The following is a 17,378-nucleotide window of genomic DNA, read 5'->3' on the forward strand; positions in this document are numbered from 1 at the left end:
TGAAATCAGTCTATAAATATTTAAGTTCTGTCAAACTTCCTTTCCAGAGTGACATTGACTTACAAAGCCTCAGACTCAAAATCTGGCCTCCTCTTTCCAATTTCAGGGCTCTTTCCTCTTCAGAACAGGAGAATGAGACAGGATCATTTGCCCAAAGCACTTAGCATCCAGGTAGAGATACAAGAGCTGTATCTAACCCAGGATTGCACAGTGCAAGCATAATGCGTCACAAAGTGCTCGGTTACAAGGTCTGTAGGCTGTAGGAATCAAAGGGAAAGTGATCCATTCTCTTGTACACAGAGTAAAGCCAAGTTTTCCATTGCCAGCCTGGTGATGATCTTTGTCATATGCAAAAGATGTGAGATCGCCTGCTTGTTCAGAACAATGGACAACAGCAATTCTCTTTCTTCACCCTAACACCCAGGGACAGAAAAATAAATCCAAACCTGCTTTTAAGCTTCTTCCACTTAACGCAGTATGCACACGGGACTCACTTTTACTTTATACTGTTCCTTATATGCTCCTTCTTAAGAGAAAAAAAAGGGTGGTTAGATGAGCAACGAGCTTCTGTTTACTTGGCCACAAGGGAGGATCTATGGGGAAGGCAGTAAAAGGGGAAGTTAATTGGTAAGTGACAGCAATATAAAAAAAATCAATAAAGTATTTTAAAAAGAGAAGGAAATGGCCTGCAATCTGTGAATGGAAAGCCCTGTCTCTGAATGCCCTTTACCTCAGTGCACAAATAGACTGAGCCGTAATGGAGTGCACTGCCACAGACAGGTCTTCCTATCATGTATTGTCCAGTGGAGATTGGCGATAGAGCTAAAACTGATGTCTTGTTACTCAAAAGCTTCCTTGTCTAAATTTATTGTGGAAGGGAGTGTGAATGGTGCTCAGCCATTTTCCCTCAGGTATTCTGAATGGAATGTAAAGGTGACCCTTTCAAGTTAAGATATAGTCTGAGAATGATAAAGTGATCCAAAGTCAAAGCCGTGTTTATTGTTACCATCGATTACTTCAGTCATGGCAGACTAGGCTTTTTGAGATGAAGAAAGCTGTTTTAACATAGTAGTGTCACTTTATTGTCCACAAGAGTAGATTTAAATCTGTGGATGTCGGTTGGTTAGCAAGCATTTATTAAGCACTTACTGTGTGTTAAGAGCCCTGTCCTTGACCCCTCTTGCTTCTCAGTTTAGCAAGTTTCTCAATCAAACACAGGTATGTTCATCTCCTGTATCTCATTGCCTCTCTGCCATCAGAATGTAATTCTGATATTTCTTCATCTAACTTTCATCTCTTGGTCTTCCCCTCCCCAGGGTTTATCCCTCCTGAACCTATTCTCACACCTTCCAGGCCATCACCTTTGTTGTGGCCTCCCTTACTTTCAGAATTTTGATCCTTTAGTTTATCAATTCAGTCGGACACTGTCCTCCCCCTAATCAAGATGGTGCACAATATATCTGCTTGGATCATTGTCAGTAGTCAGACAACCCAACTCCTTGGTTATTCCCCCATCTGTTCTCACTGCTTTTGCTGTAGAACTGCAGAACACTAATAGATCAAGTACCGCAGTTGTTCCGACTGGGTCTATGGAGACTTTGTTCCTTAATCTCAGCTGGCCCTCCCTACTGTGAGCCAATTCTGTTACTCTACACTGGTTGCCTCTCAATCATGTTCCCATAGATTCTGTTCCAAACCTTCTTCCCCCTTCATGCCATACATACCCACCCTCTTCCCCTTCCTTTCAGCAAAGCGCCTAGACTCATACTCCCCTGAAAACAAATAGGCCACCCAGGGCAGCTCCCTCTCTTCTGTTTCCACATTTGGAATCATTCCAGCTTCCGTATCTTTTGTCTCCTATCTTGGACAAGTTACCCCTTCTCTTTGTGCCCCTGATCCCAGCCCCTCCTGGCTATGCTTCTCTAGGAGCTTGCTTCTTCTACTATCCCCTCTCCTTCTCTGTTTTTTAACTGTTTCTTTTTCCTACTGCTTTCAAACATGCCCTTATCTTTTCCATCTTTAAAAGTTCTTCACTTTTCAGGAATTTCAAATTCAGGAAGACCTGAATTTGAATCTAGCCCCAAACTACCTATGTGATCCCAGTCAAATCACTGGACATTTCTCAGCCTCAGTTTCCTTCTCTATTAAAAAAAATGCATGTTTGAAAATGTACCTTATGGATCTCAGAGAGCGAAAGAGTGAGAGAGGGCTGGGGGTTGGCTGTTGATCTCCTGAAGTTATCCTGACAACACAGCTCCTCTACTTGTCACCTTCACTTTTCTCCCTTCTACTGATTTTTCAACCCATTTCACTCTGGCTTCCATCCTTTCTGCTCATCTGAAAGTGCTCTTTCTCCAAGAGCATCAGTGATCTTTTTATGGCTACATCCAATGGTCTCCCCTTTGTCCTCATCCTTTTTGACCATACATATCATTTGCCGCAATTCAGAGCCCCTTCTTCTGGATACTTTCTCATTTCTGTTTTGTCCTATTTGATTTCCTACTTGTCAGACAGATCCTTCTTTGCTGGTTTGTCATTCTTGCTCTCTCTTTCTCTGCACTCTCTCAGTGATCTCATCAGCTCTTATGAATTTAACTGTAATATATATGTGGATGACTTCCAGATGTCCATATCCAGACCTCACATGAGCTCTCTACTAAATATGTACTTCTAGCTATTTGTTGGACATTTCTACCTGGATCTCCTATAGGAATATCAACTGCAATCTATCTGAAATAGAACTCGTTAATTTTTGTCCCTTCTTAATTTACCTATTTCTTTAGGAATATAACCTTCTTTTAGTCTACTAGGTTTCACTCCCCATCTTTATTCACTTGTCAGGTCTTATAAGATTCTATTTTTGCCTATATCTGAAATCCTTTCCCTGATTTTTACTCATGATCCAAGTCTCCGAAGAAGACCAGGCCTTTATTATGTGTCTCCTTCATTATGCCTCGTCATTGGGCTCCCAGAAGGCAGTCTTTCCCTCTTTCCCATCTTCCACAGAGTCAACAAATCAATATTCTCAGAATTTGGGTCTAACTATATCACTCCTCTGCTCAGGAAGGTTCTTACATCCTTGTGGGGTTGCCTGTAGGCTAAATTACAAATTTCTTTGTTTGACAGTTAAAGCCTTTCCCACCCAGGTTCTAGGCCATGTTTCTAAGCTGCTTCCATGTTATTCCCCCTCATATACCCTTGACATTACAGCCAGATTGCTCTTCTTGCCATTACCTGTATACTCTTTCCCACATCTTTCCAGCCATGTCTTTGTAGAGATGATCCTGCCGGATCTCTTTGGTCCCCTTTACCTCTTGGAACTCGTAGATCCTTTTAAGGCTCAGTTCAAGTGCCACTTCCTCCAAGAGGCCAGCCCTGATGCCCCAAGTTGTTAATGCCTCTTCTTTATATATAACTATATTTATTTACTTCTAAACTTTTTGTACCTCCACCCTTCTCCCCCACCTTTGCCAGGTGGAGAATCTCTGTCTTAGTGTGCTTAGACTAGTACCTGGCACATTGTAAGTTCTCCCAAATTCTGATTGACAATTGAGTAAAGGTTCTATGTTATTTTTGGGCAAATCTCCCACCATTGCCAGCTATCAGTTTCCTTGGCTGTAAAAGGAAGAGGTGGAATGAGAAGATTTCTAAGATCCCCTGGAGGCCTAAGAAGTATCATTCTCTGTTGTACATTTTCAAGATAATTTTTTTTCAAGTTATAGAGAATTGTCGGATGGATACTGTTTTAAAGTGATATTTTTAGATTATATTCTGTGCAGGAAATCTTAACTTCTTTGTTCTTCCATTACCTGCAGGATCAATAGAAAATTCTCTGTTAGTCTTAGAAAGCCTTTCCCACAGAGGGCCCTTTCTACCTTCTTAGTATCATTTCCTTCCCCTTGCCATATGGCCCTGTGACCCTGGTCTTGCTGTTCTTTTCAAAAGGAAAAAAGAATCTTCACGTCCTGATTCTGGGCATTTTTACTGGACATCTGGTGGAAAGCTCGCCACCTCTTCCTCTTTGTTTTCCTTAACTCCCAGCTAATATCTTGCTTCTGCAAGAATCTGAAATCAGGAAAAACTAAGTGCAAATCCAGCTTTGGACACTTACTAGCTGTGTCACCTGGACAAGTCTCTTTTTGCCTCAGTTGGCATATCTGTAAAATGAAGCTAATGAGAGCCCCTACTTCCCAGAGTTGTTGTGAAGATCAGATGAAATAATATTTATAAAGTGCTCAACATAGACCAGACACATAGTGAGAGCTTTTTTTTTAAATAGCTTTTTATTTACAAGTTATATGCATGGGTAATTTTACAGCATTGACAATTGCCAAACCTTTTGTTCCAATTTTTCCTCTCCTTCCCCCTCATCCCCTCCCCCCAGATGGCAGATTGACCAATACATGTTAAATATGTTAAAGTATAAATTAAATACATGTCCTGTATAAATAAAGTATACATTAAATACATGTCCTAACAGTTATTTTGCTGTACAAATAGAATTGGACTTTGAAATAGTGTACTATTTGCCTGTGAAGAAAATCAAAAATGTAGGCAGACAAAAATATAGGGATTGGGAATTCTATGTAATGGTTCTTAGTCATCTCCCAGAATTCTTTTGCTGGATGTAGCTGGTTCAGTTCATTACTGCTCCATTGGAACTAATTTGGTTCATCTCATTGCTGAGGATGGCCAGTTACATCAGAATTGATCATCATACAGTATTGTTGTTGAAGTATATAAGAATCTCCTCGTCCTGCTCATTTCACTCAGTATCAGTTCATATAAGTCTCTCCAGGTCTTTCTGAAATCATCCTGCTGGTCATTTCTTACCAAACAATAATATTCCATACTATTCATATACCACAAATTTATTCACCCATTCTCCAATTGATGAGCATTTACTCAATTTCCAGTTTCTGGTCACTACAAACAGGGCTGCCACAAACATTTTGACACATGCAGGTCCCTTTCCCTTCTTTAGTATCTCTTTGGGGTATAAGCCCAGTAGAAACACGGCTGGATCAAAGGGTATGCACAGTTTGATAACTTTTTGAGCATAGTTTCAAATCACTCTCCAGAATGGCTGGATGTGTTCACAGTTCCACCAATAATATATTAGTGTCCCATAGTGGGAGCTTTTAAACATTATTGTTGTTCCTCTTTGTGTTGTAAACCACAAGGGCCAGTAACTAGATAAAAAATACTTTCTCCCACCCCTAGTTTAGGGATATAGAAGCTTAGATTTTTTTTTTTTTGTATTTTTCAAAAGTAATAAAAGTGATTTTTCCTTGGTGTCATTGGAAAAAAGGACATATTTGGAGTCAGCAGACCTTCGTTAGAACTCCAAATGTGTTATTTAGTGCTGTATGACCCTGGGCAACCTCTGAACCTCAGTTTTCTCATCTCTGAAATAATGGTACTAGACTTGTTAGCCCTTCAAGGCCTTTCCAACTTGACTACTCAGTTTTGTTTCCTCAGGACATTAGATAGCTACTTATGTCATAGCGTCCACAGCATTTGGTGAAGAATCTGTGTTTCCTCATTTGTATTTAATTCATCTAGTTGGGTACTTTAAGCGATTAGCTGAGCTTTTACAAGGCCATTGATGTGTTTGTGGGTCTCTATGTGTATGTAATGACTCTGTGTTATGATATAATAAGTTTTCCCAGATTTTTGGGTTAAAATTAGGGGCCTTAGCTTATATTTGGGTCGGCTTATACTCGAGTATATATGGTACCCTATAACAGCATATGAGCAAATTGCTTCTGCTGTGAACAAAGCATAGCACACCTTCCCAGGAAGACAAGATAGAGGGGAAGCCTTCATGAAAAATAGAGCAAGGTCCAAATGAACCCTTATATATAACATACACATATATGTCTGCATGTATCTAATCTGTCATACTAAAACAGCTTCTGATTATGGCAAGTCACTCCATTTTTACAAAAGTTTGGTGCATTTGTATGCAGAGCCAAGAATATCATAACATTCACCACTGTCTCAGTCCTTCTCTACCTGAAGTCACACTTGGGACAAATGTACCAGTACTTGGCATAGTATTTGGCACACAGTTGGTACTTAATAAGTGCTCAGTGGTGATTCATTGATACATGTTTATTCTGGGTGGGTAAAATTGATTTTTTTCTCTGTTTCTTTCCTAACAGATGTTGATCATCTTCACAAATTAGAGTCTCCATGGCCCGGACGTTATCTAAAAATCATTTTGAGTGAAAGATCCATCGAGTAATACCATCATAGCTTCAAGATGGTGGGAAAACTGAAGCAGAATTTGTTACTGGCGTGTCTGGTGATCAGCTCGGTGACTGTGTTTTACCTGGGGCAGCACGCCATGGAGTGCCATCACCGAATAGAGGAGCGCAGCCAGCCCATCAGAGTGGAGAGCATCAGGGCTACCTCCAGAAGTGGCCTTCAGGCCAACAAGACCGTCACCTACCACAAGGACATGCCCTTAATCTTTATCGGGGGCGTGCCTCGGAGCGGAACCACCCTCATGCGGGCCATGCTGGATGCCCACCCTGACATCCGCTGTGGAGAGGAGACCAGGGTCATCCCCCGAATCCTGGCCCTCAAGCAGATGTGGTCCCGGTCCAGCAAAGAGAAGATCCGGCTGGACGAGGCCGGCGTCACGGACGAGGTGTTGGACTCGGCCATGCAGGCCTTCTTACTGGAGATCATTGTGAAGCACGGGGAGCCGGCCCCTTATCTGTGCAACAAAGACCCCTTTGCCCTCAAATCATTAACTTACCTGGCCAGGCTGTTCCCCAATGCCAAATTTCTTCTCATGGTTCGAGACGGGCGTGCATCGGTGCATTCCATGATTTCCCGAAAAGTCACCATCGCTGGCTTTGACCTTAACAGCTACCGGGACTGTTTAACCAAGTGGAACCGGGCCATAGAGACCATGTATAACCAGTGTATGGAAGTCGGCTACAAACGATGTATGTTAGTCCACTATGAACAGCTGGTCCTGCATCCGGAGCGCTGGATGAGAACGCTCTTAAAGTTCCTCCACATCCCGTGGAACTACTCAGTCCTGCACCATGAGGAGATGATCGGGAAGGCGGGGGGCGTGTCCCTGTCTAAGTGAGTGGGATGGGGTGCTGGGCCCCAGGGCGGGAGGGGATCTGAGAGCCCCTGCCGGAAAACAAAGGGCAGCATCCCCTGGAGCCTGCTTATGAACACCCCCCCCAGCCCAAATACACTTTACAGCCCCAATACACTTTACAGCTCTACTATCTCCAACCGGTCTCTTTGGGCTTCAATTACCGCAACTGTAGTAATTAGGCAAATAATACCTATGGCCCATGTCCCCCTCACTGGGTTAGGGTGAAGATCCAGTGAGATTATGTAGGTAAAGGGTTTTGTGTGAAATAATAGCATAGTTCTGGGGCTGCTTATTGTTATGCTCACTGCTCATGGTGGACACTTAATTATTCCTTTATGTTTGTGTCAGAGAGTGTTGTTAAAAGGCCCAGCTGTCATTTTCCTAATGGTAGTAACAACAACAACAACAACAACAACAATAATAATTAAATCTGACATCTGTTCAGCACCTTAAGGTTCACAAAGTGCCTTATGTACATTATTTTGTTTGGTCCTCATGATAGCAGAGTGAGATAGGTAGGGTAATTTAATTATTATATTAATGAGACTAACACTTATTAATAAAGAATGGTCATTTAGCCATCTCTCTTAGACCAAAGACAATCATGGCCTATGACCTCATAGTTTTATATGCCTTCAAAGAGTAGGTGTTCCCTGAAGTGGGAATCAGCCCTGATTGGTTAACAGTTAATAAGAGAAGGAATATTATGATAAGGAGGGAGCTGGACCTGAATTTTGATTGTGTCATCCATTTCTAAGTTTGCCCAGTCTTGGGCACTCTTTTTAAAGAATTTATTCCTTACTCAAGTCTGGGTAAAACTCAATGGCTACTCCATCTCAGTGGAGTCTGGACAAGAAAGTTCAATCTCATTATCAGTAATATCCTTCAGGAGACTGAATTTTTAGAAGTTGGGACTTTAGAAAATGGGGGCAATTCTGAATCTCCCTAAACCATTGGTTATTAGCAGTCATTTCTCTCCCTGGGGAGAAAGCAGAAGTCCAGTCACACACTTTGGCCAAGTTGTCACTAGAACCCTGGTCTCTTGCCTTCCAGTCCTGTTCTTTTTTCCATACCAAGAGGTCTCTTTGGAAGCATCGCTGCAAAGATATAGTATCCTCTGGTGCTGGTTCTTTGAAAGGCTTGAGATTCCTTTTTAAAGAAGACAGCCCCAGATTTCAGAAGTTTTTTCTCCACTAGAAAAAGCTGCTTAGACTTTAAATCCTCTTAGAATCCTTGAAATTTTGCTTCTTTTCTCAATGAAGTGGTCACCATCAAAGGCTTCTTGGCTGGCTCACATAATCAGTTATAGTGACTTAAGCTTCCCTAGGTCAAGTCCACAAGAATAGAAGCAATTTTAAAAATGGAAATTGTGTCTCTAGCCATTTTCAGTGTCTTTCAAGAAAATGATTGGCAGTTGCTAAATTTCAGTTTTTAAATGTCTGGAAAATATTGCTAAGGTTGCTCATCTCAAAGGAACATCTCAAAGACTGTTTACTGCTAGCTTTGAATTATTGATTATTAGAAATAGCTAGAAATCATCAGTTGAATGGATCTAGGTGTTAATTGTCAGGCCAAGGAGATTTCCCTCTCCAGGGTCCTTGCCTTTAGGGCAAATCTAAGCATTTGGTATTTTTCTAACAAAGTAGTAGAAATCTGATTTGCTATGTCTGGTTTTCAGCCCTGGGCTGGGTTGCCCAGCTCAGAGGACAAGTTTTCTCCATGGAGGAGATATAAAATCATCTTTATGTAAAATCTAGATGTAGAAACTGTTTTTCTATCGCAGAAGTAAGAAACATACTCCAGTTGAATTTCAGAAAGCAGAAGGAAAATGCCTTGGCCTTCAATTTGAGTCATTGTATTTAGTGAGCATCTACAATGCTCCTTTGTGAGATGGGGAGAACAGGAACTCCACTAAGGGAAAGACAGCATCACAGAATCTCAGTTAGGAAAGACGGAGGTTTTCTATTTCTTTCGAACCTGAACAGAGAGTCCCCTTTACATCAGTGAAGAAGTGCCCACTTAGCTTCCTCTTAAAGACCATACCACATTCTACTTTCAGCCAATAATGATTAGATTTCCTGTGACTTTGGGTTCCCACCAGCCACCAGATAGAACAGAAAATATCAACTATTCATCTAAGGATAGTGAGATAGGGCTAATATAATATATGAATCCAAGATGTCAGTGGATCTAGGTTCTCCTTGATATGGGGACTTTCTCTCTAGGAGCACAGGTTGCAGCCTATTCATACCTTTTCATTCTGTATGTGTGACTTGTGTCCCTGTCCTCCCATAGTTCTCTATATGGGGACCCTCACCTTCTGGGGGTCTCCCTTGGATACCACTGTCACAAGTGGGCTACTCATCTTTATTTCTTGCTCTTGTTCCATGACCAATCATCCATAGCTCGATGCTGTTACCTTTTTTCTGAATATAACTCCCATCATCGATATGTCCACCACACGTCTCCCTTGTCCTTTGGCTGACTCTCAGTTTTGATTCCTTGAAGATCACAGTATTCTATCATTTGACTTTTTGAATGGTATGATATTAAATTCCGAGGTTTGGTGCAAATAAAAGCTATTAGCTTTCCCAGTCTTCTTTTTCTCCTGACCTCATCTTTTCCCTTTCTTCCCCAAAGGGTTCTGCTTCCGATTCCATTAGGGAGAGCATATTTTCTAGCCATTTGTTCTTGGCCTAGACGTGAGCTTGATCAGCCAACACTCAATTGATTAAAATATTGAAGGGATGTAAAGGTTATTGAAAAGGCTAGTGAGTCACCAAGAATATGGAGTTTACAGAGCACTAACCCAACCCAAGAGCACTGCTTAGCGAGTACATATCTATTATTATCTGGAAGGCCTCCAGAGGAAGGTAATAAAATTGATTTAAGGCTTGCTTGCCTAGAGCAGTAATTCTGACTGTTTACTGGATTCATTGTTTGATTCTGTTTTCCTTTACCACCCCACTCTCACCAAGATACTGTGCGCTATTTTCAATACATTAAAAATGGTTTAACTTTGAGAATTAAAAAAATTTCAACATCCATGAAATAATTAGAAGCACCCTGAATCCTGCAAAGTCCATGTTCGAGAATTGTCAAAGCTGAATTCTGTACAGTGTGGAATGTGTATCTATGGACTTTTTTTTAATCCATAAATGGTCCCCCAGCTGTGCTCTGAATAGAGAGAGTAGAGCAGTCATAGAACAGGAAGAAACTGGAGCTTTAGTTTAATTCAGCTTGCTCATTTGATAAATCATAGGATAAGATAATTTAAAGGTTAAGGAAATAAGCTCATGCAGTTTCCTTAACTCACAGAGGTAAGAACTGTCCCCCAGAGGTACCGGGACTTGCCCAGCACCTCACAGGGAGGAAGTAATAGAGGCAGGTTTGGAATCCAGGTCATCTGGTGCCAAATCCACACAGTCCAAAAGCCTGTCTGGATACACAGCTGGAGAAATCAACAAAAAGTATGGCTAGAAGGAGGGAAATGTCATAACTGTTTCTATTACATTGAAAGAAGGGAGAAGTGATAGAAGGGGGGAAATGTCATAACTGTTTCTATTACATTGAAAGGAGGGAGAAGTGATTTTGGAGACTTAGGGCTTTTACTGGCATGACAGCTTCCTAAGATTTACGGTGGGAAGGTGAATTGAGATCATCTGGGCTACCCCCCTCGTTTTCCAGATCAGGTCAAAGCTTTCACAAGACCACACACAGTGAGTGCTGATGACAAATGCTTTTGATCTCTCTTCTTTGAGAGCTTAATGTATGTTCTCAGAGTGGTCCTTTTCGTAGGGCAGCAGGGAGATCTCTCCTTTGCCGAATCCGTCCCTTTATCTCTTTGTCCCTCTGCCTTCCTCGGCCTGTACCTCTTTTCCCTTTTATCGCTATGTACCAACGGTATCATCATATGCATGTTCAGCTGATGCTTGCTGTTAGTGTATATCTTCTGTCGAACAGATTTATTGAGCTCCCTCCTCGTCTCATCCTGTGATCAGTGTCTCCCTACCCCAGAGCCACCGTTTCCGGGGCTGACCACTCCAGCCTGCCTTTCTGCTTGCTAAAGTAAACAGTCGTACCTCATGAAAAAACCATCAGTCTTGGCTTTGGAAATATTCCCGTGACTCTCTTTGGCTCAGATGATTCAGCAGACCTAGGTGATTTGATGGATTTTAGGAGTTCAGGCCTCTGAAGAGCTATGCAGATCCTATTTTGATTGTTATATTGGGACTTTTTTTTTTTATCCTGTTATCATTTTTGAGCCTTTCCTAAACTGTTTCCATTTTAGCAACTGAAGCCATCATGAATCATAACCAGTATCTCCATGACTTGATAAGAAATGAGTCAAGCACATGTAGGCACTTCCTTTCTTATCTGGGTAATTGGTTTTCAGAGTGTCCCTTTGCACCAAGGCTGAATTTGTGCTCCAAGAATTGATTTTTCCTCCTGAGCTGACTTTGTAATGAATGTAGGGAGGCTAGTGCTGCAGTGAATAGCATCTCAGCCCTTAATCCTGTCAACCTAGCCCTGGAGATATGGCTCTAAATTACTGACAATCAGTCTCTATTTAATTTGCCCCCAAAGACCTGATACCTCCTTGGTTGAGGTCATCTCTAAGTCAGAGGGCATATTCTGAGGCAATTCACTAGCAGTGGGGAGAGGTTGGGATCCAGCTAAATCACAGACTCCCTGTTTATGCTGAAAGGGATCTGAACTTCTGGGATGACCTTGAAACCACTGAGATTTTCCAGGGACCTCTCAAATCAGGAGTAATCCTGCAGCTTGAATAAATCAGATCCAAATCCATATTCCCAAGAATGAAGATGGAACTAAATCCTGTGGGTCAGAGAATGCATCCCTTGTTCTGTCCCTTTACCACCACTTTGGAATGACTGGAGCTTTTAATTTGAACTTTGCTGCAGTGCCCAGCAGGGCAGCCTGGTGGTGTAGTGGGTAGAGCCCTGGCCCTGGAGGAGGGAGGACCTGATTTCGAATACAGCCTCTGACACTTAACAAGCTGTGTGACTCTGGACATGTCACTTAGCCCTGTTTGCCTCAGTTTCCTCATCCATGAGCTAGAGAGAGAAATGATCGACCATTCTAGTATTTTTGCCAAAATAACCCCAAATGGGATCACGAAGGGTCAGGCAGGTCTGAAATGACTGAACAATACAGTGGCCATCGGCAGTAGATGATATTCTCCCAATCCAATCACAGTATTTACCAAGGGGCATAAAAATCAGCAAATTAGGATGATGTGGCTTCTTTGAATTACTGGTTATCAGAGAAGCTCATTTCATGCTTCCTACATGTTATTTCAATCTGCACCACAATGCTAAAACCCTTTCATTTCAGCAAATCGGGGCAGGTTTTGAAATCTGCATGAAATTTCTATTGATTTTTGTTCCTAATGCTTCATATCAGTTACTTTTCCAATGAAGCATTTCTGGTTGTCATGATGCCCAGATGTTTGGAATAGCATTTTAAGACGATTCCAGCATCTTATGTTTCAGTCCATTTAGAAGTGAAGCATGACCAGGGCCAAGAACATGATTCTCCATGGAGGAGGTCTTGAGCCCTTGGCCCTCAGGCCTTGTTCTTGGGGCTTTTATTTTTAATTTGTTTGTTTGACTTTGTGACACACAGTTGACCTTATTTCTTTCTCCTGTAAAGTAAAAGAATTGTACCAGATCAAGGATTCTTAACTTGTGGATTGATGGACAGATTTCAGGGAGTCCATGAATTTGGATGGAGGAAAAAAGTGGTCTCTATTTTAACAAGCTTCCAACTGAAGTTCTATGTTTCCTTTAATTATTTAAAAACGTGCCTCTAAGCAGGGATCCAGAGGCTTTCTCAGTCTGCCTAAGAAATCCAAGACACAGAATGGGTGAGAACCCCTAGTCTGTGTGATATCTGAAGGTTCTTTGGCTCTAAATCTGTGACTAAATCATTGCTAAAGGCCTCTGCTACTCCAGAACCTAGTAGATGAAATGGAGTTTTCAAAGGTTTGCTCCAAAGTGTTCTCCATTTGGTTTTGTTCTCTAAATCTGAAGATAATCCCTTGAATTTCAAGAGTAGATATAGCCTATTGTTTCTTTCTTTATCCATATGTTGAGGAAACCTTGGATGTCTGATAATAAGCCAAGAATAATAATCCCATTTATGTGGCACCTGCTAGGTTCCAGGAGCTGTGTGCTAAGCACTTTACAAATATCTCATTTGGTCCTCACAACAATCCATAGAGGTCGGTGCTATTCTTATCATCTCCACTTTACAGTAGAAGTAACGGAGACAAAACGAAAGTTAAGCGACTTACGCAAGCTAGAAAATCTCCGAGGCTGGTTTGGATGCAGATTAGATACTATACAAAACTGGTCTTTGAACTAAAATGGTGCTGATGTTTGAAGGACTTTTATAAGGCAGGATGTTAGACTTCCCTTCCTTGTTTTGGAGTACAGAATTAGAATCAGTGTCTAGAATAGGATATTCTTGCACTGGGGAAGAGGGCAGCCTGGGTGACTGCAAAATCTCACCCTTACTGAGATTCTGCTGAGAGGATACAGGGTGGGGAATTAACCGATTAAACTTAGTATGCAAATTTGCTAACATCTGCTTATTCATTGATTTAACAAGTGTTTATTGTACATCTGCTATGAGTGCAACATTGCCCGTGTGGAGCCTGTCATTTGCCATGGCTGAATATTCCTTTTAAAAACATAGTCAAATTTCTGTCTAGTACTTATGATTTTTATATGAATTTTCCTTTGGTTATAAATCCTATTTCATGTCTAACATGTCAGATTGACCTGAAAATATAATATCAACTAGAAAGGTTGTAAAATGATACTGTTTTAGAAAGCGGAGTTTCTAAGAGGTACAATTCATTACCATTCCAGTGAGGTTCATGGTCAGGCCTTAGAAAATAAATTTGACCTGGCATTTGTCAAGCGTGGCTAGCCTTTTATAAAAGATGGTATCTCTATTGGACTATTAATCCTAATGATCTTTTGATGAAGAATAAAAAGCCAGGGGAACGTGCCAACCCAGCATAGTGCTTGGTTTCAGTTCTCTCTTTCCGTTACTTCTGCGTCCCAGCTAGAATTTGTTCTTATGACAGCAGTTGTCACAAAAATTTCTCTAAAAGGCACCATACACCAGGAGCCAAACAGTGCTCTAACCTGGGGTCATCTAATGGTACTAAAAGAGTCGGTTTTACAAGTTTGGCAGTGATGTTCTTGTTCAAATAGAATATCAGACACATGTACATCCTAGTTCACGGAATTAAAGAGAAGGCTGTATGGTTTGGTTCAGGCATCTAAGTGACCCGCAGTTCATGGAACATCAGGCCTGTATTCTGGAAGACCTAAGTTCAAATATAGCTTTTCCCAGTTTGCCTTAATCCATGGGAGAAGAAAATAGCAAACCATTCCAGTATCTTTGTCAAGAAAACCCCATGGATATTGTGGTCCACAGGGTTGGACATGACGGAACTATTGAACAACAAAGGCAAGTTTGGAGGATACAACAGCAACAACAATGATAACTGGCATTTACATAGCACTTTCTGGCTTTGAAAGCACTTTACATATATTACCTCATTTGCTAGAGAGTGGGCTTGGGAGTCTAGAGAGCCTGAATTCAAATCCTGCCCCTGACACATTCTTGTTATACCAACATGGACAAATCATTTCATTTTTAGGGTTTCCTAAACCCTCCAACCTCTAAGTTAGAGAAGAGTTGGCTGGCTGCATTGGTGCAGAGTTTCCCTTGTGGGAGTTTCCATACTGGTGAAATGATTACAGGTTTGATTTTAAATAAAAATAAATAAATAAATAAAGTTCCCAGTCCCTTCAGCCCCTCAAATAATTGAAGTAGATTCAGAGTACCACATAGCAAGTAAGCAGGATGGAACCCCTCTCCTCAATCCAACAAACTAAAATAGAGAACAGTTCATAAATTTAGAGGTCTGATACAAGGGCTTAGGATTCCTGTAATTCAATCCTCATTTTTACAGATGAGGAAGCTGAGACCCAGAGAGCTTAAATGACTCACTCAAAATGTCCCCACTGGATTTGTAGGTGGGCACTGAGTGAAAGATTGTAATTACCTGATCCCAAGGGCCCTAGTGGGGTAGATTGAGTGGGCATTCCCCATTGTAATGAGATCTGTTTGAGCGAGTCTGTGCCTGGATCTATTATAAACTAAATCTATAAACTTCCCTATTGCGTTCCTTCAGGGGCTGCACTTAGATTTTCCTCTGCTGGTGTTCAGGATTGACTATTTTAGGTAATCAATTTCCATTTAAATTCTGTACTTGAATCTTTTGTACCTACTATTTGGGTACTTCAGTTTGTATACCTAAAAATGGATTATCCAACGTCTACCTTTTGTGGGAAGCTTTTCATAGCTCAATTTAATGACTCATTAGTCCTTTCCTCTGCTAGTATTCCATTCATTACTATCTCCTAGTTTATAGTCAGATTTCATATCTGGCATTTCCATCCTCCTATTCTAAACACTGTTCTTTTGATGCTTTCTTCATCTACTGTGGAGGAAAAATCATAACTATTTATGGCAAAAACATTGTCTCCCCCAAACATGTAGATTGTGGAATCCTGTCTGGCTGCCACAAAAATGATATATAGTATATGTGGGGATTTAAAATGTTAATATTATAAAGAAGGAAACGGTATTGAGATGTCCAGGAGTAAGCGAGACTCAGCAAGGGATATGTATGACACCTGAGGGTTCCTGAGTGGTAGAGGGAGAAGGAGATGTCTAGGATAGGATTGGGTTAAGGGAGACCAGGCAAGCTATGAAGGAAGTAGCACTCTTGGGTTTAGAAAGTGGGAGAACAGAGAATGCTTACTATCAGCTTTCTGGGTGTCAAGTCAAGGAAAGGAAAAGAGGAAGGTGATAAGAGGTGGTGGCTGAGCAGAATGCCGGGTACCCAGCCCAGAAGCAAATTTAAGGAATTTTTATGAGCAGAATTCAGAGCAGGGTCTGGGGGCCTTCAGGGAAAGCATTTTTGAATTAGGATGCAGGCATCCCAGTCCAAATTATAAACTGGAGACTGGTCAGAAAAGAGTCTTGTTTCTTAACTGGTCACAGGAGCTGAGAGAGAGAGAATCCTGACCTTGGACCTTCCACTTAAGATTCCCCTTGGTGGTCTCTCCTTCTCTAAGATACACAATTTGAGCATCCTTAATCAGAGTACAGGCTCCTTGAGGCCAGGCACTGGTTTGGTTTTGAGATTGGTTTGCTTTTCCTTGTCTCCCCTGTGCTTAGCACAGTGTCTGCGGGAAAGGCTTAATAAGAGCTTATTGGCTGAGAAAAAGATCACTTCACAGGAGCTGTGCCAGAAGGAGGACTGAATTGGGAGCAAGAAAGCTCAAATGCTGCTCCTGCCTCCTGGCTCCTTCTCTGACCCTAGCCAGTCCCTTCACTCTGTGTGTGTGTGTGTGTGTGTCTTTGTCTCTGTGTGTCTCTTTTTTTCTCTTTCTGTGTCTCTCTGACTCTTCTCTCTCTCTCTCTCTTTTTTCTCACCTCTCTGTCTCTCTGTCCTTATCTTTCTTCAGTTTTTCTTGGAAATATTGTTACAATATCTTACAAATATTCATCATATATTTATTTATTTATTAAGTGCACAATATTTATGAAATATGTTTCCTTCTCCCTAAAATAAGGGAAATGACCTGGGTAATCACCAAGTTCCTTCTTTGATCCAATGTTCTGTGCATGCTAGAGTCTGCCTCAGAATTGGGACTAGAGGACTATGGACAGGGGTTGGGGTTGAAGAGATCAAATGACGCTTCACTCCTCCTCAGATTAATTGAGCAATGAAAATCTGTAAGTATCAGCATGATGAGTTAAAAGAGAACTCCAAGTGGAGATAGAAGACCAGTGTTCTACCACTCAATAGCTGAAAATGATCTTACAGTTAGAGAAATTTATATGACATATACAAGCCATTTGACTTGCTGAGCCTGTTTCTTTGGGGATGATAATATTTTTGTCTACTTCTGGGTTGTTGTGAAAAATGTGCTTTAAAGTTGTAATATATTTCTATATTATATATATACATATATAATAAAATTTTACATATTTATATACACACATACACACACACACACACACACACACACACACACACACACATATATATATATATATATATATATGTAATTTGGAGGTTTAATGTTTTATTTGAGGGTAGTTAGGTGGAACTGTGGAGAGCGCTAGGCCT

The 17,378-nt window shown here is 41.2% G+C and overlaps 1 protein-coding gene across 3 annotated transcripts in view; it reads left to right on the forward strand.

The window, feature by feature from the left end:
* TPST1 (tyrosylprotein sulfotransferase 1) overlaps positions 1 to 17,378 on the forward strand; it is a 117,409-nt gene that overhangs the window by 47,563 nt on the left and 52,468 nt on the right. For all 3 annotated transcript variants that reach the window (XM_051992035.1, XM_051992033.1, XM_051992034.1), the window contains one exon: positions 6,168 to 7,107. In XM_051992035.1, the coding sequence (XP_051847995.1) occupies positions 6,269 to 7,107 (839 nt within the window). In that variant the 5' untranslated portion in view covers positions 6,168 to 6,268. The remainder of the gene's footprint in view (positions 1 to 6,167; positions 7,108 to 17,378) is intronic.

Source organism: Antechinus flavipes, chromosome 4 (genome assembly GCF_016432865.1).
Source record: "Antechinus flavipes isolate AdamAnt ecotype Samford, QLD, Australia chromosome 4, AdamAnt_v2, whole genome shotgun sequence".
Taxonomy (NCBI): Eukaryota; Metazoa; Chordata; class Mammalia; order Dasyuromorphia; family Dasyuridae; genus Antechinus; species Antechinus flavipes.